Here is a 27,891-nt window from a genome sequence, read left to right on the forward strand (position 1 = left end):
GTGATGGAAAAATTCGGCCAAAAAGTGCTCGTTTGGCATGCCATTTGCACTTGTGACATGCGATCGTCAACTTTTTTCATAAAAGGGTAGTCCCTCAATGCTCAAATTTATGTGGAATAATGCTTGAAGAAGAGATTGCTCCCACTTCATAAAAAGCATGAGGTTCCTCCTCCATTATTCCAAATCCAAATCTACAATGGTTTTCGGAAAACAACATCATGTTCGTCGAAAAAGACCTCAACCCACTTAACTGTGCCCAGCTGCGGCCAATTGAACGTTGTCGAACGGGCAATTGCCAAGGCCAAGTTCAAGAAGGAAGGTATAGTGTCTAAAAATATGTCAGAGTTCAAGAAGAATTGGTCTGCAGCATCCAGAAGGTGCACAAAGAGTACTGTGCAGAATTTGATAAATGGGGTTAAACCTAAGGTTCGATCATTTTTTAGAAATCAACAATAAGCCTGATTTTTTCATTTCATTGCTATGTAAACCTCATATTCTTTAATAGAATTCACTTTTGTAAAAATTTTCTGAACGGTTTCAGTTTTATTCTGATGTTCGAAAGTTTAACATTACTTTTCGATACACTCCTTACAACTAAGAATGTTTGATTGATTGGTTTTATTTTGTTTTTTATTCAATCACTAAAATTATTTCCAAAAAATAATGTTTAGTTTTTTGGTTTATGTGTCCCGTTTTTATTCCTAAACTATTCGGTCAATTTTGTTTACATTTCTGTTGTGACTCAACATTGATCAGAATTGAATGGAACAGTATGTTGAAATCATGATTCCGATTTTCCAGGCCAGTACAGTAACGTCTCGATTATATCACGCTCAAAAAAAATCGTGTGATATAATGGAAACGTGATATATTCGAAAAAGGTTTTGTTTGTAATGAAAAATCTGCGTTTTATCTCCAATATGCATCATTTAATCACTTTTTTTTATCTGTGACATGCAAATATATAGAAATTCATTTATTGCATAATTTATCACATGAGCTGTATCAACATATTATTACATATTATTGTTGAAAAGTTATTCTCATAGCAATTTCTCATATATTTTTTAAAAACGTTCGTATACTATAAAAGTGATTTGTCCTGCGTGTTCAATCTTAAAACTCGAATTATTCACTGTCAATCTGTGTGAATTGTCTTCTGCTGATGTTATACGATCACATATTTCAGAGTTGTTATTTCCAGTTGATATCTGTATGCATTCGCTTGCTTCTTCATCTTCCTAGTAATCAATATCTTCAATCCTTTGTAATAGTCCATTTTCTATACTGATAACATGTGACACTGTGACCCATTCGAGTTCCCGTACAACTATTCGCGTCTCAAGAGCAGGAATCATAAACAAGATTGACATGAAATCATAAACATGGTGCCAAAACACGAATAGTAAAATAATCTAAAATAATAAATCCTTCAACGTTTTTAGTGCCTTGTTCAGTGTTCCTGAATTCAACATGATGGACGATTTTAATTTTTCTCGGTAAACTGCAAAAACGTTCTAATTTGAGTATAGTATAGTTATTCGGTTTTGTCAGTAATGATTTCTGCAACACTTTTTTTTCTCCGAATGAGTCAATGTAATGTTTTAATATTTAGAAAAGTAAACTAGAGTCGTTGCGATTATCGAGATCATTTACCTGGTTGAAACTATCCATTACCCGATAACCGGTTAAGTTTTCAACGAGAAACGCCACAAATAATATTTGAGGTTACGAATGCCGAAACTCTTTTTAAAATTAAGGCGCTACAATACTAGAACGACGCGAGTACTCCAAAATTTCGTACGATTTTTTTTGTTTTTTTTTGCAAGTGAATCATTTTTTAGTTTCTTTAAAATGTTATCCTAAATGTCCAACTTTCTGGTGCTCTGGTCACATAAGGTTCGACATGGAAGTGGTCACTTCCTATAACATTCAAGTTGGATATCGTCAAAAAACTAGTCAAAGCATTTATTTAAACATTCCACCGATTCGATTTACATCCCGGAAGATTTTCTATCTCGCCTATTTGTCGTTCCAAAGGAATAAATACAAACTTCAATTCGCAAAATCTCTCACACAAATGTATCACCGGCTACCTTCAAATGGAACTTCAATAATTAACGAAAGGAAATACTGTACTACTGATTCTTAGACGGATCAAACTTGAGAAACGGCACAGGCCCTCATCTCATCTCATTCCAAACAATCAAAGAGAAAGTTGCTCAGAATCGTCCATAGTTGTTGATTCTGAGCTTATGAAATTAGTACGAGAGGTTTTCAAAAGAAATGCGCAATATTCGCTACGAATCCCAATTTAAGAAAACTTTTCGTTAGCGACGTGAATACGGCTGATCACTGGAGGCGATATGAATACTTAAAAATATTTTTTTCAGGTTAATCCTCATTTTTTGTTCAATTACTCAACGACGAATTGAAATTTGCATATTATTTCTTTTGTAACGAAAAACGTGATATAAACGGAACATTTCCAGTGATAAAATCGAGAGTGATATAAACGAGACGTGATAAAAACGCCCAGTGATATAATCGAGACGTCACTGTATCTTTAAAAAAACTGTTTGTCAACTGCGTAATACGGAAAACAGCATGTCAAAAGATCCCAAACTGTGTTAATTCGCGACGAAATACTAAACCCACCATTTAAAACATCGACAACAACGGCAACATTTTTTAAAGTTCTGAATCAATGATGTTTAGACTGTTTATTGAAAATCTAAAAAAAAGACAAAACTCGTTTTCATTGACAGAGGAAACCCTCAACGGAGAAGCAGTCATCACGCAGTTTTGATTTCCTTTCAGATAATTAATCCAAATGGTAACATCCGTACCATTCAAAAATACAGCCCCCTCGATTACCCCTTTTTAACACAACTTTTGATGACAACGCAAAGTCATTATTCCTCACTCACACTCAGATCAAAGGATAACGCCCGTGTGTTCGGTTCAACGAACAAGGAAGCCTCACAAAGGGAAAGAGCAAAAGTTTTCCACATCCCATCCCAGGGGGGGTGTAGCAGCACTTTAGCAATTTTCATTTATCTTCTTGAGAGAAGCCAAAAAAAACCCGACCAGAAAGTTGTCCGCCGCGTACGTGCCTTATGCTTTAGAATAGGAACGCATCATCAAACGAGAATTGGTCACGAAAGCTGTCGGATTTCCACTTATCGAATTGCTCCTGTCCATTGAACCGACCAGATACCGCGCGTTTGGTTCGATTAGAACAAAAGTTTGAAACTTCCCGAAGATTATCTTGAACTGAGCGCAGACTTGTTTTCGGATAATCGTTTAATGAAATATTATACATCTGATGGAATAGTTTGTGAGGTGCCTTCGAGGAATGGAATATGTTTCTGTTAACCCACCGAACTTTTGTGTTTGGGTTAAAAACTATTTAAGCTTACAGGCAATTGCCGGTGGATTCCGGCGAATGAAGAGGACTCGTTCGAATCGTTTCATGTTTCCACAGTTAATAGAATGTGTGCGTTGTCGGTGATTCGGGGAATCGTTATACTCGTTCCAGTGGATATATGCAAGTTTCTAAATTTCTACAGAATATTCCGTACACAATCATAATCCGCAGCAGTTCTGTTAACTGGGTTTCAATGCTATAATCGTTCAAAAATTATGAAGGAGCACTTTTGTTGATAGCAATAATAGTTACTAGTTATTATGTTATCATTTAATCCACAAAAGTAGATGGGTCTGGGCTTAGAGCACGGACGGGAGCGTGACTGTGAATGTTTGTAGTAATTGCATTTGGTTTGATTTTTTTTTCATTTTTCAAAAATCTGTAATTTTTACTCTTTTGATACATCAAATGGAGGTCCTGGAAAATCAGTTTCTTATATTAAATTATATCCATCAAACGGGTAGGATGAGGTAGAATCCGAAATCACATTCTGACATGGACACGAGGAACTCGACACTATTTGTTTTTTTGTACCGATTTCAAAAATGTGCATAAAATACATTAAAGCCATAACCACTCTTTTCTTCAATTTATTTAATTATGCAGAAAAGGACAAAGAAAACATCATTCATCAGTGCATTTTTGAATAAAAGTCAAAATAGGTTAGATTCACATAGATATAAACCTAAGTCTAATATATCAATAACAACAGAAATATAGAATAGATAAAAATAGCATTTTCTCTTATGCTGCCACGTTGTCTGGAACATTGTTTATAGAGGGTTTTAAATACTATATAGTCAGGTGATGTATGTTAAGTATCCTATGACCATGAGTGCTCTCTTGAGAAATTCGTGTAGCTCGTGTAGTAAATTGATATCATCGGGTGTTAAGCTCTGCTTATTTATAGGGAAGAGAATCGAGAACGGACAATCGAAATCAGGGAAGTGAAGCGGGCAAAATAATAAACATAATTACTTCTAAGGAAGACATATATGGGTAACATAATATAAAGATCACGACTACTTAAGCTATCATGATCTGACATGTGTGAGTATACCCTTTCGAACATCTAAATCTGCAGTCAGTTAAATTTTGATAATAGCAAGACCTATACGATAAAAACGAGAATTGAGCACGAATTGATTGGACAACATCCAATAACTGATAAATGCGTATTATCGGGAAATGGAGAATAATTTATTATACGCATCGACTCACATTGTGGGGGAAAACCATTTTAATCGTCGAATAAACTTGTTAACTTAGTTTCTTATACTCACTGTTCATGTTTTAAACAAAAAAATTGCAGGATAAATTTCCTGTCTAATGGTATACAACATAACATAATAGGCTGTCAAAAAAGTCCTGCGGTATTTTTTTTGAATTTTCATTTGTTCATAAAATTAGTTACTATCATCTGTTTTAAGGGGGTATTCTAGTGTAGAGACACGAATTTCGGACGTTTTTTCGAACTCCGTAAAAATAAAACAAAGAATATTTTTACTATCCATTATATCATTATTCGTTTATCTATCTTTCAACAATAAAACAAAAATAGGACGGAAAAAAAATATTCATAATTAGAATAGTTACATGCTGGTGAAGTGAGGGTGTTCAAAAAAAAGTTGTGCCATGGCGTACACGATTCCAGTCCTTCTGGTTATCTGAAACAAAAAAATCGAACAGATTCTGAATCAGTAAAGATGTCGCTATGGCATGAACCTCGGACAAGTCAAAAACATGGGTTTTAACAAAATGGCGGCCGTTTGGAAACAAAAATGCTGTTTAAAACGTTTTTTTTTGCGTTTACCGATTTTTTAAAAATAGTAAAATTAAAAAGTTATAATTTTTTATTGGTTCATAGATAGATAGAGAGATGTATGCAGATTATTTTCATATAAATTTGACATAAATCGGTTCAGTAGAACTTGAGATATCGTGTACGCCAGTTAGAAAAAAACTAGTTCCGAGAGAAACGCGTTTGAAGTTCATTGTGATGGCCGTAACAGGTTAGATACCACATCACTAAGATGGCTCTAACTAGGTAAATAATAGGATTTTCGATAAGTCCTTTCTAGAGTATATTCTTGAATGCCTAACTACAGAAATATGGTAAAAAAAAATTTCGATTTTTTCAGATTTCTAGACTAGAATACCCCCTTAAGTTAAATATGCGCCGTTTTGTTCGATGACTTGTTCCCAACGAGATGCCAACTTCATAATACCCCTGTTATAGAAGCTCGCTTCCTTATTGGCAAAAAACTCGGGTAGCCAATTTTCACAGGCCTCTTTTGTGGCTAACTTCTGACTACCTAGCTCGTTCGCCATGGACAAAAACAGGTGGTAGTCACTTGGTGCAAGGTCCGGACTATACGGCGGATGCAAAAGAACCTCCCATCCGAGCTCCCGGAGCTTCTGGCGCGTCATCAAAGAAGTGTGTGGCCTGGCGTTGTCCTGATGGAAGACAATGCGGCCTCTGTTTATCAAAGATGGATTCTTCATAAGTGCTACCTTCAAGCGGTCCAGTTGTTGGTAGTTCAGGTCCGAATTGAGCGTTTGGCCATAGGGAAGCAGCTCATAATAGATTATTCCTTGACAATCCCACCACACACACAGCAGAACCTTCCTGGCCGTTAATGAGGGCTTGGCCACCGTCTGAGCCGCTTCAGCGGGCTTCGACCACGACCGTTTGCGCTTCACGTTGTCGTAAGTGACCCACTTTTCATCGCCAGTCACCATCCGCTTCAGAAACGGGTCGATTTTGTTGCAATTCAGCAGCGATTCACATGCGTCGATACGGTCAAAGATGTGTTTTTGCGTCAACGTGTGTGGCACCCATACATCGAGCTTCTTTGTGAATCCAAGCTTCTTCAAATGGTTAATAACGGTTTGATGACTTATCCCCAGCTCTTGGCCGATGCTACGGCTGCTACTATGCCGGTCTTTCTCGGCTAATTCAGCGATTTTGTCGCAATTTTCGACGACAGGCCTTCCGGAGCGTGGCGCATCTTCGACGACCTCTACACCAGAACGAAAACGTTGAAACCATCGTTGTGCGGTGGAAATGGAAACTGTATCGGGTCCATAAACTGCAAAAATCTTATTGGCAGCTTGAGATGCATTTTTGCCTTTGTCATAGTAGTACTGTAAAATATGTCGGATTTTCTCTTTATTTTGCTCCATATTTGCGACACTATAACTCACAAACGACTTAACCAAACAAAACACTATCAAGGACTATATTATAGCTTTCCAACAAGCTATAGTATGACTCGATACAATGAATACAACTAGAACTACGCGCTTACAACGACACCTCGCGGAAATACCGCAGGACTTTTTTGACAGCCTAATATATCGCAATAACGATTTGACGTAATATGCGTTTGAAATCTCCTCATGAATCGTTACTTGCCTCATTTCCAATTGCGTAGAGTGACCCCCTATATAGGAATCATAGACGTAGTCCTACGTCAATATATGTGTGTATGTGTGATAGACTAAATATTTGCTTCTATTGTGCAAATTATTTTATACTTTCCGGAATTTCCACTCAACCAACCACTTGCTGTTCTAATTTACAATCGTGTCAGAATACAATTGTACAGACACGTGATTAAAAGCGAAATGAAAATACCTTTTCTGCTGACTGCATTTTCAAACAGCTGAACAACGGCAAATATCAATAAACAGTGTTGAGGAATAGGAATAAATATTTGTGAGTAGAACAATGTAAACTTTTTTTATCAAAAAGTCATAAAAATTCTATCATCTTCGTTCGAAAAACGTTACAATATAGATGATGATGGAATGACACAGTAGAAAGAATTATAATAAAAAAATCTTAGAGGAATCTTTGAGTTTCACACGGTGACAGGAAGAGGATGGATGGCAGACATCTTCAAGACCTTGAAAATGTGAAAGTTCCCCAAAAATACCTAGTTTGGAAGGATATCTGCACAAGCTACTGAAAAAAATTACATTCTCATCACCACCGGGACCATCAACCAGGACATATACGTTAAGCATGCCTGTTGCCCTTCCTCAACAAACCACTAAAAACGGGAACCACTAAAATATTTTTTTAATCTTTTTCCTCGAAAACTGACAATTTTTCACATAACATATGTCGAAACCAGAGAGGCGTTTTTTTTCATTTTTGAGTTATGATTTTTCAAAGTTAACCAATGGTTCGAGAAATAAATTTTTTTTCTCTTTTTTTCAACACAAAAATTTATAACTTTTAATGTACTGGACCGATTCAGATGATCGACACATAAAATTAAAGCCAATGTGATAGTCTTTTTTGAAAAATATCAGACTCGCGAAAAAAAATAATTTTGATTTCGTAATTATTTAGTTTTTTATAGTTTACATGGTTTCGGGACCAAGGGTGCTATATTTTTTTTCTTGAAAGCTGGTGTTTTTTACATAACGTATCCAAAAATCAGAGATGCGTTATTTTTCGTTTTGAAGCTATGATTTTTTCAAAGTTAACATGTTTTCAGTTTTTGTTCAATATTTCTATGCGACTATACTAGTGTGTCAGGAAATTAGCTAGTTAATTGGCTTTAATTTGATATATCGATCATCTGTATCGGTTTAAAAGTTCAAAAGTTATGAATTTTTGAACAAAGTAATTTTTGAAAAAAAAATGATTTTTGGACCATCGGTTAATTTTGGGAAATCATAACTCAAAAACGAAAAAAAACGCCTCTCTGGTTTCGACTCATGTTATGTGAAAAATTCTCAGCTTTCCAGAAAAAATATTAAAAAATATAGCGCCTTTGGTCCCGAGACTATGAAAACAATAAAAAACGAATACAATCAATAATAACGATAGCAGAATTCGAATTTTCTGCAAGTACAGTATTGGCCAGGTGATTGGCTTTAATTTGATATGTCGATCATCTGAATCGGTATAATACTTCAAAAATTATGATTTTTTGAAAAAAGTAATTTTTGGAAAAAAAAAAAAGGGAAAAGGTTGATTTTTCGGACAACCCTAAAATGGAAAATGGTCACCCTAATGAAAAAATAATTTGTACGCTCGTAGTAGCGTTGTCCGTGTCCCGTGATCGGGTCCCAATGGTAGAGTCTGTCCAAGGATGATTTTGTCGAGAGTGAATAAAAACACGTCCGTTTTCTGAGAACTTTATTATTATTTATTATTAATGGCAGGAAAAACTGGGTTCCCCCGTTTAAAAAATCCTGCATCTTTTCATCTATTCTTCTCTATGTACAGTTCATTGTTTTAAATTGCATAAATTCGTAGTGTGAGTTCATTGTTACAATTGTTTTTAATTATTGTGTAATGGCAATTTTAATGTGTTGTGTTTTGTTGTGATCAACTGTGATATTTTCGTTAAGTTATCCTAGTTGTGCATGACAATAGGGCTGTGTAAAATGTGTACTGTGGGTGTTACAAATATAAATTATATGTGTGTACTGTCCTATGTATTGTGAATGTTACAATAAGGAATTTTATTTTATTTAATTTATTGAGATGGAACATGCCGGCCCCCTTGAAATGATTATTTCAACACGTTGTCATCCTGAAATAATTGTTGAGTTTTCATATTTACGAAAACAACCGCGCGTTCCCATCGTTGCGACCGCCGCCAGGGTTACCAGCCGATTACCATCATCGTATGGAATGAACCGCGCGTTCCCACCGTTGCGACTGCCGCCTGGGTTACCAGCCGTTCACCGAAATCGAGAGCAATGGGAGAAACAATAGCGAGAACGATGTGTGGAGTACGCTGAGGAACGGGAGGCTAGTGCTCTAGTTCTGCACTGTTTGGGGAATTTGGATCATCGCAGTGTGGAAGCGGGCACATCTTGCGGATCGTGCGGCGGTAAATTTTGTTATCACCCATCATTACATCAGCAACTCGAACACACTGATCGTCTCCAGCTATAGTTTTGACCACTCGAGCTATTGGCCATTTGGTAGGAGGTTGATTGTCTTCCTGTAGTAAAACCATATCTCCGACGGAAAGATTTGGGTTTGGGCCAGGCCATTTCTGGAGCTTCTGAAGTGTAGGAAGATATTCTTTCTGCCAACGGGACCAGAAAGATTGGAGGGTGTGTTGCATTTGTTGCCAACGCGACAGACGATTTGTTGAGAGGTGGCAGAGATCTGGTTCGGGAAGTGCTTGGAGTGGAGCACCAATAAGGAAGTGACCAGGTGTGAGGGCTTCGAGGTCGAAAGGATCATTGGAGAGGGGTGTCAAAGGTCGTGAGTTGAGGCAGGCCTCAATTTGTGTTATTGTTGTGGCCATTTCCTCTTGTGTGAGCAGTGTGTCAATTGTAACTCGACTGAGTATATGTTTCGTCGATTTTACACAGGCTTCCCAGAGTCCGTCAAATGATGGAGAACGAGGAGGAATAAAGTGAAAGGTGATACCGAGCCTTGTTGATTCATCAGCTACCCTTTTCTTATGTTGTTGTGAGTGGAAAAGTTTATTTAACTCGTGGAGTTCCCTATTTGCCCCAACGAAATTGGTGGCATTGTCACAATAGATGTGCAATGGATAACCACGTCTTGCACAGAATCGTCTCAATGCTGCGATGAAAGATTCGGTTGTGAGGTTCATCACCAGTTCCAAGTGGGCTGCCTTTATCACCATACAAACGAACACGCAAATATAGGCTTTAATAGGTTCCTGTTTACGAGGAGGCTTGATATAGATTGGTCCTAGAAAATCTATACCAGTGTTGATAAAAGGACGAGAAGGCGTAGCTCGAACTGCAGGAAGATCGGCCATTGCCTGTTGCGCAAACGTTGGATTGTTTCGGAAACAGATGATGCATTTATGTATTGTTAGACGTGCTTTGTTGCGGCCATCTATTGGCCAGTATCGTTGTCGAATTGCTGCGAGAAGCTGCGAAGGTCCAGCGTGTAATGTCGCGTTGTGATACTCTTGAAACAACAGGTCGGTAAAGTAACTATTTTTCGGCAGTAATATTGGATGCTTGCGATCAAATGGGATTGGAGCATTCTTTATCCGGCCACCAACACGAACGAGTTGTTCATCATTTGACAAAATTGGCTTTAGGAAACGAAGAGAAGATTTCCTATCAATTGGCATATTTTTTAGTAGTTTTTTGTAGTCATCGCTAAAATGCTCAACCTGAATTGTTCTTATTAGGAGGTGTGTAGCAGATCGAATTTCAGAAGCAGAAAGGAATCCTGTGATGCGAGGTGAATTATTTTTCGTCAACTTGCAGTTGGCGATGAAACGATGACAATAAGTAATTATTCGCAAGCCGTCATACAAAGAGTTGTATTTTTCGAGTAGTTCTTGTAACCAGGAGTCATTTGAAGATGTACACACTGCTGAAATTGCAGCTGACTCTCGCCGTTCCAGATCGGATTCTGGCAACTTATATTCTTTCCATGTGTGAGCTGTACGCGGCCATTTATGCGGAGGGTCAAGCAGCCATGTTGGTCCATTCCACCATAGGGAATTATTGATTATGGATAGCGGTGTAAGACCGCGTGAAATATGATCTGCGGGATTATCTAAGGTGGGTACATGAAGCCATGTTGCGAATTGTGTTAATTGTTGAATTTGCGCAACTCGATTTGCAACGAAAACATTCCAGGACGACGGTTGACCAGCAATCCAATGAAGCGCTATCGTAGAGTCAGACCACATGTAATATTCATGGGAATTTATCGACTGGTTACTTGGTAGATAGTTATTGTACAGATATTTTTTTCCAATAGCACCAGACACAGAGCATGTCTTTCTTAAGGTATTTCATTCAAATCGTGTGGAACCTACATATCGTAAAGATTTACGAGGCCAAGCTTCACCAGATGCTCATCAACGGTGGATTAGTGGCGGCATGAACTGGATTTTGGAGTGAATGAAAAAAAAATCGCAAAATTATCCTCAATTTTCATTCATTGGCGTTGATGGCATTGGGCTTCATTTTCTGTCATAGTGATGCAAAAATCATAATGGATTTTCAGGTGGAATAAATGCACTACGTGTTTCAAACATTCAAAAAACACCAAGTAATTATTTTCATTCAAAATATAAAAAAATTGAAACTGTATTCGAGCGTTTCAATCTGATAGAGAATCTTTCTTTCACGTCAACTTCAAAATTGATTAAATGTCGACACTGTACTTTCAAAAATGTGAATCGCTTCGGAATAAATAATTAACGAAAGAAAGACCAATCATTATATTCTATTCTGACCTATTCTATGTAGGGTATTCTGACAGTTCTCATTTCCAACCAGGGAAACTTTGAAAGGAATCCCGGTATATTCATTACGGATAGTTTTTATTGTGATAAAGTAAAAAACTAAAAAAAAATCAGGATAAATCAGGATCATTTCAGAAAAATCAGGCAAAATTGAATGGTTGTCAGCAGGGTTGCCAACTATTTTTTTGAAAAATCAGGGAGAATGAAAAAAAAATAAGGGAAAATCAAGATAGATAGGTTGTCTGGATAGTTCGTACCCATTATTGAGAAAACAAAAGTATTATTTATTGAATTTGATATGCACAGTGTTGTTTTCCAATCAATTCAGGAAGTTCTGAAATCTTTCAGGTAGCCTAACAATTTTAAACATTAACTAATTATGGAAGCTAATTTGTCCAGTTGCGAACAGTATTTGTGGGAATGTATTGGCCGGTTGCTTGGTAGAAGCTCACAATACAAAATTCCTCTCCAATGCCACCTGAACCAGATCATAATTTTTATCAGGTGAAGACCGGGTCAGTCGGATTGTTTCAAATGACCCGCTTTAAAAAAATTTGACGCATAAATGAAATGCACAAGTCGTAACGATTTACGTAACCATGTTTCAACTGATGCACATGAACAGAGATTTTAAACATATGTAGTGAACCTGCTAATTCATTTGTGGTGTCTTAGGGATCATTCTTGCAACTTCTTGCTTTACAAAGAATTTAATATATATTCTTCATGAAATAAAACACTTTTTAATAATAATTAAAGTTTAATGAAAAAGATGCTTACTTCAATTGTTATACTTGGATGTTATTTGCTAATATTCCTTTCATCGTTTCCGTTCCTATTCTGTTTCTAATCTTCGTTTTATTGAGATTGAATTGCGAGAACCTTTGGGCATATGATTCTTACAGATTATATTTCTTTCGCGTTAACTTCAAAATTTAAAAAATGTCGACACTGTACCTTCGAAAATGCGAACAGATAGAGTACAATCGAAAGAAAGATTAAGCATTATATAAGTACGGACCGGAAAGCTTATTAATGTAGACTATTATGACAGTTCCCATACACAACCAGTAAAACTCCCAGTATATTTATGTGGATTTTTTTTCTGCGAGCCAAAAAGTCTGGGGAATCCTAAAAAATTAAGAAGGTTGGCATCTCTGATGACAATATAAGAGCAATATGAGTGAGCGAAACAAGAGATGCATTGCAAATAAGCACGCATTAAAGCATTCTGCATACTTTGCACATACGTGGCCTAGACCGAAAAAGGTATAGATTCACGTTTAAGCTCTACTTTTTACTCTTAGAAAACACATTCCAACTTCATTTTATAATGAGCTTCATTGTTTACCCACCTGGAACTCACTTAGACGGTTACCAGATATGCTATAAAGGTCATCGTGTTAGTATTAGTAAAAAGTATGCAAAATAGCGTGCAGTTTGGGAGAAATTCTAAGCAAAATTTTAGTTTATTTTATCTCCGAGCTCAATTTTGTGAATACAGAAAACCGGGTTTATATAAAAAAAATCACTAATTTGTCAATGTCTTTGAACACATCACCGCACGCTACTTTATATGAGTGAGTAATTTTCGCGTACGATACTAAAAATCCAGCTCACCTGTAGTATATGTCAAACCACGTTGAAATCAAACATTGATACATGCATACGTGATACATGCATTGATACATGCATACGTGATACATGAGAGAGAAAAACGGATTAATTTTGGGGAATCACTTCAATGTGTATTGGAGTCCATTTGACGGGGAAGAATGAAATTAGATAGTCGAGTCGTAGAGTGAGATAGCAACTAAATGCCCGAATGACTGTTGAGTCATGTTGACGGAGAAACTGCTGAAAGAAGCTACAACTCATTTCCAATTGAATACGGAGGCGAATTTTCTCTTAGTCCCCTGACTATCCTCAGTTGAATATGACTTTGTCGAGTTCTGGTTCGATCTCCATTGACATCGTTTGGACTTGTTTGGGTACAATCCCAAGCTGATGTTCAGTCTGAGAGAAAGAGATGCCATACAAACATTTTAAAGCTTTTGAAAAAGGTGCTTCTATTTATTCATTTCACCCTACAGCACACAAAAAAGCATTTTTTTCTGCCAAGGATGAAATGTTTTCAACCGGTGCTAGTTTGGATGTAATGGAGACCTCTCTACAATAACCTCCTGAGCCAGAAGAGTCACAGGCAGGTCAATAAAGGGTGTGTCACATCAAATTGCATCACGGAAAAAACGCTGTAGAAATTCGTCCAGTAGAACGTAGAAGTAGAAAATTTTAGACAGTAAAATAAAAACTATTAAACAACTTTTGGCATTTTCTTTTTATTCATACCTGCCTGCTTCATAATCGCCCAATATTTCTCTATTGGACGAAGCTCCGGCGCGTTGGGCTGGTTCATTTCCTTTGGCACGAAGGTGACCCCGTTGGCTTCGTACCACTCCAATTCAATAGAGGTAGTAAGCGCTTCTGTAGGCACTCCTTAAGGGGGGACCCCGGTCTGGAAAATCGAAAAAATCGAATTTTCTTTTTTTGCATTTTTGGGAAGCTTATGCCCTCAGAAATGTTGTCCTAAAAGGATTTTTCGATATTTGATTTCGTTGGAAAATTACAGCCAAAAGTATGAGGTGACCTCAAGAAAAGTAGCACTAGCCGTTTTGCTAGCTTTTTGGTTGCTCTCATACTCTCTCGAACACATACATACATACGCACACATACACAAACATACACACACATACAAATACACACATACACATACACATGCAGACTTATACACATACACATACACATACAGAAACACACATACACAGTTATAAATAATGGAGGATGTAGAAGGGTGAAGTATCAGCTGTTTTGCCGATTAGTGAAAGATGGTAATTTTAGTTTTTTCTGTACATACATATATTTATTTTGTTGGAATTGTATTTGTATTTGTGTAGGGAGCTTTCTAAATTGGTGTTGGTTATGCTGTTTGTTGTTGTTCAGTTGTTCACTCGCTTGTGTTTGACAGGTATAAAAATAGACAGTTTTACAAATTTTGCCTAAACATGAGTCCGAAAAGTGTGTATCGCGATACGAAAGGCTCAAGAATTGCGAGACCACACCGTGTATCCTTAAAGCGAAAAAATTATCCAATAAACAGATATGGAGGAAGAATCGAGAATACAAGTCGATCGGCGAAGAAGCTAAAAGCACCAAAGTTGTCTGACATTGCTGTGAATGATTCTTTCGGGTATCGCATAATCAATTTTTTGACAGTTTTTTCTGTCGTTTCGAAAGTTACGAAATGTAAAAAATGTGATGGAAATGTAACATTTTCCGAGGAAAGTTGCCGCGGACTTGGATTTAAACTGGTGATCAACTGTCCGTCTTGTAAACCAACATATGTTTTTTCGAGTCCTTTAATCCGTGGAAAAGCATATGAAATCAACCGCCGAATCACCTTCGTATTTAAGTTACTGGGACTTGGCTATGCTGCGCTGGAAAAGTTTTGTGGACTAATGGATCTCCCAAAGCAAGTCGCGGAGAGCACGTACGACAATATCAGTTCCTACATTTTCAAAGCAGCAGAAGTTATCGGTGAAAGTTCTATGGAAAATGCAGTCGCTGATGAAACAAAAATGAGTGGAGGAAGCAGAGACATCACGGTTTCTGGAGACGGCACTTGGAAGAAACGTGGGTATTCTTCACTATTTGGAGTGTCGTCCTTGATTGGGTATAACAGTGGAAAAGTGGTTGATATAAATGTAAAATCATCGTACTGTAAAGAATGCGAGACCTGGAAGAAATTGATGGGAAGCCCGGAATACGATTCGTGGTTAGAAGATCACGCGAACCACTGCAGCAACAACCACGAGGGATCAGCTGGAAGAATGGAAGTTGACGCGATTCGGGAGATGTTTCTGCGCTCCGAGGAAAAGTACTCCGTTCGATATACTAATTACGTTGGTGATAGTGACAGCAAGACTTACAAGGGAATTGTCGACAGCAATCCGTATAAAGGCGTCAACATTGTAAAGAAGGAATGCATAGGACATGTACAGAAGCGAATGGGAACTCGACTGCGAAGTGTTAAAAAGAACAACAAAGGCCTGGGAGGAAGAGGAAAGCTGACCGATAAACTAATCAATGAATTGACAGTTTACTACGGTCTAGCAATTCGACGCAATTCTGACAGTAAAGAGGAGATGAAGAAGGCGATTTGGGCGACATTTCTTCACAAAGTTTCGAACAACATGAACAACATTTCACAACATGACTTATGTGATAGTGCCTGGTGCTCATATCTGAAAGCAAACGAATTGAACACATTGAAGGATTATGATCACCACGAACCTTTGCCGAAAGATGTGCAGGACGCAATTCGACCAGTCTATGAGGACCTTTCGGCAGACAATTTATTGCAACGATGCGAAGGGGGGTTTACGCAGAACAATAATGAAAGCCTCAATTCAGTTATTTGGTCAATCGCTCCAAAATCCAAGCATAGTGGCAAACACACTGTTGACTTCGCTAGTTATACAGCAGTTAGTTTGTTTAACGATGGCTATATTTCTGTTTTGAAAATGATGAAATTAATGGGAATGCTGATTGGACCGAGCTGCCATGCGTTATATTTGCAACTGAACAAAAAAAGAATTTCCAAGGCAGAAGTGAAGAAATACGAGAGCAGTAAGATTGCTCGACAAATGATTGCTGCGGCCAGAAAAAGTGCTGCGGACAGCTTCCTGGAGGCCGAAGGCGAAGTGTATGGAGCCGGAATAGCTAACTAAAAGTTGATCATTTCTAAAAGTGTATTATTTTGTGTTACAAATACATTAATATTCCTCAAACATATGTTTTCCGTTTCTGATCCGCCATTTTTCATTCGCCATTTTGCATCCGCCATTTTGTTTTTTTTCATAAATTTGTAACGGACAGGTATTCAGCTACTTAAAGAAAAAAAGAAACTCATTTCAATATAATCTACTTCATTTATTGCAACGCATTGCTGACCGAAAACTTGAAAAAAACTTTAAACGCGTTTTTCTCGAAACCATGTTTTTTCAACTGGTGGTATCGATATCTCAGGATCTACTCGACCGATTTGGCTGAAATTGGCATCTAAAAATGTAGAAATGAATTATCTAAAGTGTTACATAGCCGTTTTTTGATATTTCATTTTTTCGATTTTTTATGAATTTTTAAACAGCGATTTTTTATGAAAAATGACGTATTTTTAACAAAAATGGCCGCCATTTTGGAAATTTTTCGAATTTTAAAAAACCTCTATGTAACACTTTAGGTATTGTCCTAAGGATTCAAAATATTCATTGGAATTCGTTCTACGACCCCCCGTTTCTTCAGAACCGATACCACCAGTAAGGTATCTTTTTCAGACAACATCTACGCATCCAGCTCTAAACAGCGTAATAATCATTATTCGTGCACTCAAAAAATGGAAAAAACATCTTCAAATATACCTTCAACAATAACCAAAATACCCGAACACTTCACTTTATTCCTAACATCCGAAAAAAAATCACGAAGATTCATCATTTTTCGACCTTCCAGACAGGGGTCCCCCCTTAAGGTAAACCTGCCCGTTTACCGTGTCGGTCATCACGAAGGGGGCGCTCCGCTTTCCGCAAGAGCAGATCGCTTGCCACACCATGTACTTTTTGGCAAACTTGGATAGTTTCTGCTTGCGAATCTCCTCCGGAACGTTGAATTTGTCCTCTGCGGAGAAGAACAACAGGCCCGGCAGCTGACGAAAGTCCGCTTTGACGTAGGTTTCGTCGTCCATTACCAGGCAATGCGACTTCGTCAGCATTTCGGTGTACAGCTTCCGGGCTCGCGTCTTCCCCACCATGTTTTGCCTTTCGTCGCGGTTAGGAGCCTTCTGAACCTTGTATGTACGCAGGCCCTTCCGCTGCTTGGTCCGCTGGACGAATGAACTTGACACATTCAACTTATTGGCGACATCCCGGACTGAACTTCTCGGATCACGTCTAAATTGCTTAACTACGCGCTTGTGATCTTTTTCACTGACGGAGCATCCATTTTTGCCGTTCTTCACCTTCCGGTCGATGGTTAGGTTCTCGAAGTATCGTTTTAGTACTCTGCTGACCGTGGATTGGACGATTCCCAGCATCTTACCGATGTCCCGATGTGACAACTCCGGATTCTCGAAATGAGTGCGCAGGATTAATTCACGACGCTCTTTTTCGTTCGACGACATTTTTCCAAATTTACGAAAAATTTACAGTGAAGCATGGCCAACGTGATCTATACAGTCTTATCTGATTATAAGCGAAAGCTGAAGATATAATTCCTAAAAATTAAATTTCTACAGCGTTTTTTCCGTGATGCAATTTGATGTGACACACCCTTTAGCTGTTACGCGATTTATTCTTCCACTTCGACGAAGTGATCTCACACTTTCACGACATGAAACCTCTGTCGCGCCCCAGAATCTCTAAATTTCAACATTCCCGTAGGTTGACAGGTTCTGTGAGTGTCATGAATGAGCACAATCCACCGCTGCTCAGACCATATGACTTTATACCATTCTCGTTCCTCGTCAACATCATGGATCGCGGAAAATGGAAAAAGGAATGCGTTGCAGTCTGGGAGGCTGCAGATGAATAGGGGAATATTCCACGACAACGTTTTGTGGAATATTCTAAACGTTCACAACTCAATTTGTTGCAAACGACTTTTGATGATTCTCACGTCAATCAATTCGAAAAAAAGAGTAATTTAATATGCAGAACATAGTCAATCGTTGAATCAACAGTGAACTGGTTGAAATTGAATTTAAATCAAATGTTTCTCTCCAAACACAAACACCGGAATGAGGCACAAAAGAATCGGAAAAAAACATTTTCACCCTCGTATCACTACCCAAGTGAGTATCAAAACATTGATCACAGCTATTTATCGTGCCCGAGTATATAACGTGTATCACATGCATCTTCGCTACCCTACATTCTTTATGTAGACACCGACTGGACAACATCGTTGCTGGACGGGCTGGACGGCGAGGGATCGAGTGCCTTTCTCAAGGCAAGAGGGCGGAGGTGGTAGCGCTGGAGTAGAATAGAGTAGAGTTTTCAAAGGGCCTTTCTCAAGGCTAGAGACGAATGAACTGCAAAAGTTTAAAGTCTCTATAATACAGTACCTTCCTTCGTGCCTTCTTCGCTACGGTAAATCGTCACAATCAGCTCTAACCTGATGTGAATGGGTCGAATTTTTAGAGCTCCGGATTCTGATAAAGTTTGTTCCGTTAATGGTTCGTTGCATGCTGCATTATGCGAGCGGGATGTTAGGGTTATGCGAATGACTTCAATCTAGGGAATGAAGATTTGAAGTTTTTCAAATGTCGAACTTTTTTTCGGTTGCAATAATTTGACACTTTCCTTCGATGGAAGCAAAAAATAAATCTACCCGAAATGCTACATAGTTCGTGTCGATCACACATTTAGAACAAAGTAAAAATTAGTTCTTGTTCATAAACTCGAAGCGATATGAACAGTATATGAGATTTTTAACCTTCTTAACCTGTTCATCAATTACGGAAAACGGACTGAAATAGTTTACTCTTCTGATATAAACCTAAGAATAACCCGTCACAATTCCTCAGGTAGTCGAGCTCAAGTTCCGACAGTAAAGAACGAGCCAAAAGGCACATAATAATATATTGCTGACCCATCATTAAACTGGAGCGAACCTTTTAGTTTGTTCGCATTTCATGGCTTCTAATGTGAACCAAGGCGCTTGTATAAATGTATAACAGGTGAAGCAACATCATCACTTCAATAAGAAGGGGATTACGGTTTGTGGAGCGGGGGTTGTTTGTTTTGTTATTGCTAGGATACGCCATTTTTGCATTTTCACATGCGAGAGTAGTGGATGAACTAGATGAGAATGAAATTCTACAAAATCATCCCGTCTTTTTCAAATAAATTCGCGAAAGCCGAACAAAGTAGGCCTCGTTCGAATAAGCGTCGCAGCAGTTTGTAGAGAGCCGCCGGCAGTGTTCTGATGCTGTTTGTTAACAATACCGACAGCAATTTCAATATGGTTGAAGGTGCATTTCATATGATTGTTTCACCTGATATATATAGAGGCGCCTTGATGTGAACCACGCTGTGTTTGTAGTATAACATAGAATTCGCTGTTAGTTAGACAGGGAGAATTAGAAGGATGGGTTATGGGTGTTGCCACCAAAAACCGATTTAGATTTATCGTATTTAAATTATTAAAAAATAAATAAAAAAACGACTGTGGCTCGACGAAAATATGTAACGGGTAACCAAGAATTTCATGTGCTTCAAAATTGAAATTATCTCAACGATATCCGTTGAAAAACAGCATGATCTAATAATACCGATGTATAGAAGAACAATATTGCAAACCAACGATGACTCTTCGAAGTTCAATGCCACTTCGGTGGGGAAATTGCTTGGAGTGGCACTTTGCATACATTTCACCTTAGACAAATTCTTTGATTAGAATTTTCCCAGTCCGTCGTAACCCAGACGGCCTCTTGTGGTTACACACGTGATGGGAAAATCATTCCGCTGAATTTGGAATCATCGCGCTGACAAACAAGAAAAGTTGTTCGAGGAATTCCACTTGAATCTGTTTTCGATCTGGAAGACACTGTCTCCCCCGAGCACTTGTTGCTACGTATTCAAATAACACTTCTTCACAGAAGGATTCTCTCATTACGAACCAATCTAACTGTAAATTGTCCTTTTGTTTGTATCTCCCGCTGGCACTTGTGGAAATCTTGACGCTCTCATAATTCCGGGAAGGTGGTTGCTCTCAAATGACTGCGACAACGCGATTTGGACACTGTGCAGCTCCGTCGAGCCGAAGCGAGGTAAGTGACATTGCTCCCGCTTCACACCAATGAACAGAACGTGATGTCGAACTTATTATGAATTTTGAACATAAGATTTCCACTCTCATTACAGTATACGGTCGAAAATGGTGTCATCCCTCCAGCCAAATTGAAAGCATCCAGCCATCGGAAGGGCTGCCCGCCAACCTGCAGCGAGTTGGCAGTGCTGGCAGACGAGAGTTCGATGATCGTATGTCGCCGGTCGTACTACTCCGATCCCATCCCGGATGAGCTCGACTCGTCGATGGACGGCGGATTTACACGAAGTTTGGATACCGGCGGCTGGCGATGATAAGCCGCGGCCGTGAAGTTTCTTCTTGTGGGGCGCGAAGAAATAGAGGACATGTGGAAGAACATTCACGGTTCAGCAGGATACGTACAATTTTACCTCCTACGTCGATTTTTTTGAAATCCTAAAATACATTCTTCGTCGAGAATGTGTGTGTGCGCGTAAGGCAGGGGGATTGTTTTTACAACAACGGAAAAAAGGAGTGAGACAGAGTTATTTAGTGCTGTTCAATTCATAAAATAAATTATGTACCCGCTCAGAATTTTCATCGAAATTGAAAAGAAAAATCAATTTGATCTCAATCCGAATTCCTGGGGATGATTCAATGCGAGTGTCGCAATACCGCGTGGCAGTAATAAATGGTATCCTCCAAAATTGGCAACAGCGTTGCTCTCAGTGGTGTACCATTACCTTGGTAACATACAATAAAAATTAGTATCAACTGAACTGAACGGAATACAGAGTTAATTTTCCAATAAGTACTATAAACGCATTGCAATTATAATTGGAAACCCTTCGAAATTGATAGTTTCGAATTTAATCATTCACTAATATTATTCTTAGTATCTATACACTCATTGCAATTCTATTTATCGATATCTTTAATCGACTAAGTGCGGTCAGTGCATTTCACTGACTGCTTCCAACGTGTTCAAGTGTCATCCGTGTTATTCCCCGCATTTAATTAACCCCTAATCGTATTTAGCATTGGGCGGAAGCCAACGATTGGAGCCTTCCCTGTCTGCTAATTACACAGATGCGATAACGACTAGATCACCCAATTAGTCCAAAGCATAACTGTCTCAATTCAATTTTTCCGGATGACTGACTTTTGAGTTGTGGGTTTCTTTGGCTCATTACATCGAGAGAACTTCTGAGACGTGTTACAATATCACCCCATCAACACAGAATCAATTAAGGTAGTTCAATGCACAATTTAATACAGAGTCCATCAAAACTATTATCACGAACAGAGGGGTGGCAACAAATTGGATAGCTATTTAAAAAAGTAAGAGTCTCAGCTCGGTGTGAACGTGTGATTACGGAGGGGCGAACATTATGTAATGAAGTGCGCTGCGGACTCCGTTGACGCCTGTAGTGATCCTGTTTTCAAGGCAGATTTATATTTCCATCATTGCGCAAAGTGATATTACTTTTCCCTATTGTGTAAGGCTTTTTTATTTCAAGTAAGCGTAACATTATTCGCGTAACTGTTAATTATATTTGGTTATTGTCTAAAAAAACGCCATCTGCGCGAAGCAACTCCGCCTGCGAATGACCGATATCTTAAGTAGCATGTCCGAAAAAGAACCTGAAACTATTAAGAACCAGTGCTGAGAATCCAAAACCACTGAGCTCTAAGCACACACAGCTGTAATCCATGGCTATTACGCAAAAAAATGTAATGGATAGACCCCTAAACAAAGGAATGATGCGACCCGTGACGAGGCATGAATGGTCGGAGGGTTTCATTAAGTACCCAGCCTATAGAGCAATTCCGAATAAAATCGACAAATGACGAAACATGAGTATTTTTGATTCGAATGAAAGTTTGTATTCCGTTTGGGTTGAAGGAGATATGAGTTTTCCACAGCATTTGGGAATTTTTTGACTCAAGTGTAACTTTTCGATTCGTATCGATTTTAGTAAGAGAAATCTTTGATAATTTATATCTTATAAAAGTTTAAGCAAATTCATGAAATTTCATGAACATGGCGGTATAATACCTCAAACATATCAAAAGAGCCTATTCACTATATAAAAGACAACAAATTAGAGATATTTTCTTAAATATCTCGAGAATGACTGCATTTAGAAGGAGATTGAGAATGAGCTTTTTGTTTCAAAACACATCATAATTCATAATTTGTGGCTAAAAATGATTGTTAAAAAAAATTAAAAATGCGTATATAAATTTTAAAAAACATAAAATTGTAAAAGACAATAAATTAGATATGTTTTTTCCAATATCTCGAGAATGGCTGCATTTAGAAGGATATTAATAAAGAGCTTTTTTATTTTAAATCGCATCAGGATTCATAATTTTAGGCTAAAACTGATCGTTAACATACAAAATTTCGAAGTTTCAAAAATTCATAAAAATTTGATGTTCCATAAAGTTTGTCAAAAATAGTTTTACGCATCTTGGACTCATTTTTTAAATTTTCTATATGACTTCTATTTTATTTTGGAAAATAAAAAAAAATAAAAATATATATTTTAGATATTGCAAATTAAAGTTTTTTCTTGTGAATAAAAAAGAGTATTATTTTTTTTCTCAGTGTATATTTTTTCACGTTTTAACATCAATACTCTATAACGCTTTCTAAGACACTATTGCGGTACGAATCATAGTTTTTGAAATATAAATTATCAAAGATTTTTCTTACTAAAATCGATACGCCCTTTTCAATGGTAATAATAATGGTAATGGTAATGGTAATGGTAATGGTAATGGTAATGGTAATGGTAATGGTAATGGTAATGGTAATGGTAATGGTAATGGTAATGGTAATGGTAATGGTAATGGTAATGGTAATGGTAATGGTAATGGTAATGGTAATGGTAATGGTAATGGTTATGGTAATGGTAATGGTAATGGTAATGGTAATGGTAATGGTAATGGTAATGGTAATGGTAATGGTAATGGTAATGGTAATGGTAATGGTAATGGTAATGGTAATGGTAATGGTAATGGTAATGGTAATGGTAATGGTAATGGTAATGGTAATGGTAATGGTAATGGTAATGGTAATGGTAATGGTAATGGTAATGGTAATGGTAATGGTAATGGTAATGGTAATGGTAATGGTAATGGTTATGGTAATGGTTATGGTAATGGTAATGGTAATGGTAATGGTAATGGTAATGGTAATGGTAATGGTAATGGTTATGGTAATGGTTATGGTAATGGTAATGGTAATGGTAATGGTAATGGTAATGGTAATGGTAATGGTAATGGTAATGGTAATGGTAATGGTTATGGTTATGGTTATGGTTATGGTAATGGTAATGGTTATGGTTATGGTTATGGTTATGGTTATGGTTATGGTTATGGTAATGGTAATGGTAATGGTAATGGTAATGGTAATGGTAATGGTAATGGTAATGGTAATGGTAATGGTAATGGTTATGGTTATGGTTATGGTTATGGTAATGGTAATGGTAATGGTTATGGTTATGGTTATGGTTATGGTTATGGTTATGGTTATGGTTATGGTTATGGTTATGGTAATGGTAATGGTAATGGTAATGGTAATGGTAATGGTAATGGTAACTTCACCAAAAAGCGACCGATGATCAGCAACACCAACAAAAAATGACCTCAGTTTGCGAGGAACCTCTATAACGCTTTCTAAGACACTATTGCGGTACGAATCATAGTTTTTGAAATATAAATTATCAAAGATTTTTCTTACTAAAATCGATACGCCCTTTTCAATGGTAATAATAATGGTAATGGTAATGGTAATGGTAATGGTAATGGTAATGGTAATGGTAATGGTAATGGTAATGGTAATGGTAATGGTAATGGTAATGGTAATGGTAATGGTAATGGTAATGGTAATGGTACACTATTGCGGTACGAATCATAGTTTTTGAAATATAAATTATCAAAGATTTTTCTTACTAAAATCGATACGCCCTTTTCAATGGTAATAATAATGGTAATGGTAATGGTAATGGTAATGGTAATGGTAATGGTAATGGTAATGGTAATGGTAATTGTAATGGTAATGGTAATGGTAATGGTAATGGTAATGGTAATGGTAATGGTAATGGTAATGGTAATGGTAATGGTAATGGTAATGGTAATGGTAATGGTAATGGTAATGGTAGATTTTTCAAAGATGGTAATGGTAATGGTAATGGTAATGGTAATGGTAATGGTAATGGTAATGGTACACTATTGCGGTACGAATCATAGTTTTTGAAATATAAATTATCAAAGATTTTTCTTACTAAAATCGATACGCCCTTTTCAATGGTAATAATAATGGTAATGGTAATGGTAATGGTAATGGTAATGGTAATGGTAATGGTAATGGTAATGGTAATGGTAATGGTAATGGTAATGGTAATGGTAATGGTAATGGTAATGGTAATGGTAATGGTAATGGTAATGGTAATGGTAATGGTAATGGTAATGGTAATGGTAATGGTAATGGTAATGGTAATGGTAATGGTAATGGTAATGGTAATGGTAATGGTAATGGTAATGGTAATGGTAATGGTAATGGTAATGGTAATGGTAATGGTAATGGTAATGGTAATGGTAATGGTAATGGTAATGGTAATGGTAATGGTAATGGTAATGGTAATGGTAATGGTAATGGTTATGGTTATGGTTATGGTTATGGTAATGGTAATGGTTATGGTTATGGTTATGGTTATGGTTATGGTTATGGTTATGGTTATGGTTATGGTTATGGTTATGGTAATGGTAATGGTAATGGTAATGGTAATGGTAATGGTAATGGTAATGGTAATGGTAATGGTAATGGTAATGGTAATGGTAACTTCACCAAAAAGCGACCGATGATCAGCAACACCAACAAAAAATGACCTCAGTTTGCGAGGAACCTCTATAACGCTTTCTAAGACACTATTGCGGTACGAATCATAGTTTTTGAAATATAAATTATCAAAGATTTTTCTTACTAAAATCGATACGCCCTTTTCAATGGTAATAATAATGGTAATGGTAATGGTAATGGTAATGGTAATGGTAATGGTAATGGTAATGGTAATGGTAATGGTAATGGTAATGGTAATGGTAATGGTAATGGTACACTATTGCGGTACGAATCATAGTTTTTGAAATATAAATTATCAAAGATTTTTCTTACTAAAATCGATACGCCCTTTTCAATGGTAATAATAATGGTAATGGTAATGGTAATGGTAATGGTAATGGTAATGGTAATGGTAATGGTAATGGTAATGGTAATGGTAATGGTAATGGTAATGGTAATGGTAATGGTAATGGTAATGGTAATGGTAATGGTAATGGTAATGGTAATGGTAATGGTAATGGTAATGGTAATGGTAATGGTAATGGTAATGGTAATGGTAATGGTAATGGTAATGGTAATGGTAATGGTAATGGTAATGGTAATGGTAATGGTAATGGTAATGGTAATGGTAATGGTAATGGTAATGGTAATGGTAATGGTAATGGTAATGGTAATGGTAATGGTAATGGTAATGGTAATGGTAATGGTAATGGTTATGGTTATGGTTATGGTTATGGTAATGGTAATGGTAATGGTTATGGTTATGGTTATGGTTATGGTTATGGTTATGGTTATGGTTATGGTTATGGTTATGGTAATGGTAATGGTAATGGTAATGGTAATGGTAATGGTAATGGTAATGGTAATGGTAATGGTAATGGTAATGGTAATGGTAATGGTAATGGTAACTTCACCAAAAAGCGACCGATGATCAGCAACACCAACAAAAAATGACCTCAGTTTGCGAGGAACCTCTATAACGCTTTCTAAGACACTATTGCGGTACGAATCATAGTTTTTGAAATATAAATTATCAAAGATTTTTCTTACTAAAATCGATACGCCCTTTTCAATGGTAATAATAATGGTAATGGTAATGGTAATGGTAATGGTAATGGTAATGGTAATGGTAATGGTAATGGTACACTATTGTGGTACGAATCATAGTTTTTGAAATATAAATTATCAAAGATTTTTCTTACTAAAATCGATACGCCCTTTTCAATGGTAATAATAATGGTAATGGTAATGGTAATGGTAATGGTAATGGTAATGGTAATGGTAATGGTAATGGTAATGGTAATGGTAATGGTAATGGTAATGGTAATGGTAATGGTAATGGTAATGGTAATGGTAATGGTAATGGTAATGGTAATGGTAATGGTAATGGTAATGGTAATGGTAATGGTAATGGTAATGGTAATGGTAATGGTAATGGTAATGGTAATGGTAATGGTAATGGTAGATTTTTCAAAGATGGTAATGGTAATGGTAATGGTAATGGTAATGGTAATGGTAATGGTAATGGTAATGGTACACTATTGCGGTACGAATCATAGTTTTTGAAATATAAATTATCAAAGATTTTTCTTACTAAAATCGATACGCCCTTTTCAATGGTAATAATAATGGTAATGGTAATGGTAATGGTAATGGTAATGGTAATGGTAATGGTAATGGTAATGGTAATGGTAATGGTAATGGTAATGGTAATGGTAATGGTAATGGTAATGGTAATGGTAATGGTAATGGTAATGGTAATGGTAATGGTAATGGTAATGGTAATGGTAATGGTAATGGTAATGGTAATGGTAATGGTAATGGTAATGGTAATGGTAATGGTAATGGTAATGGTAATGGTAATGGTAATGGTAATGGTAATGGTAATGGTTATGGTTATGGTTATGGTTATGGTTATGGTAATGGTAATGGTTATGGTTATGGTTATGGTTATGGTTATGGTTATGGTTATGGTTATGGTTATGGTTATGGTTATGGTAATGGTAATGGTAATGGTAATGGTAATGGTAATGGTAATGGTAATGGTAATGGTAATGGTAATGGTAATGGTAATGGTAATGGTAATGGTAATGGTAATGGTAATGGTAATGGTAATGGTAATGGTAATGGTAATGGTTATGGTTATGGTTATGGTTATGGTAATGGTAATGGTAATGGTAACTTCACCAAAAAGCGACCGATGATCAGCAACACCAACAAAAAATGACCTCAGTTTGCGAGGAACCTCTATAACGCTTTCTAAGACACTATTGCGGTACGAATCATAGTTTTTGAAATATAAATTATCAAAGATTTTTCTTACTAAAATCGATACGCCCTTTTCAATGGTAATAATAATGGTAATGGTAATGGTAATGGTAATGGTAATGGTAATGGTAATGGTAATGGTAATGGTAATGGTAATGGTACACTATTGCGGTACGAATCATAGTTTTTGAAATATAAATTATCAAAGATTTTTCTTACTAAAATCGATACGCCCTTTTCAATGGTAATAATAA

The 27,891-nt window shown here is 37.0% G+C and overlaps 1 protein-coding gene across 4 annotated transcripts in view; it reads left to right on the forward strand.

The window, feature by feature from the left end:
• Positions 1–21,059, forward strand: part of LOC129772804 (adipokinetic hormone/corazonin-related peptide receptor variant I-like) — a 345,849-nt gene extending 324,790 nt beyond the window's left edge. For 3 of the 4 annotated variants that reach the window (XM_055776278.1, XM_055776280.1, XM_055776279.1), the window contains exons 9-10: positions 20,475–20,542; positions 20,637–21,059. In XM_055776278.1, coding sequence (XP_055632253.1) covers positions 20,475–20,542; positions 20,637–20,855 — 287 coding nt within the window. In that variant the 3' untranslated portion in view covers positions 20,856–21,059. Of the gene's footprint in view, positions 1–20,474; positions 20,543–20,617 lie in introns of all 4 variants that reach the window. The other variant, XM_055776281.1, reaches the window with a different exon arrangement.
• Positions 21,060–27,891: the final 6,832 nt, after the last annotated feature.

Source organism: Toxorhynchites rutilus, chromosome 3 (genome assembly GCF_029784135.1).
Source record: "Toxorhynchites rutilus septentrionalis strain SRP chromosome 3, ASM2978413v1, whole genome shotgun sequence".
NCBI lineage: Eukaryota > Metazoa > Arthropoda > Insecta > Diptera > Culicidae > Toxorhynchites > Toxorhynchites rutilus.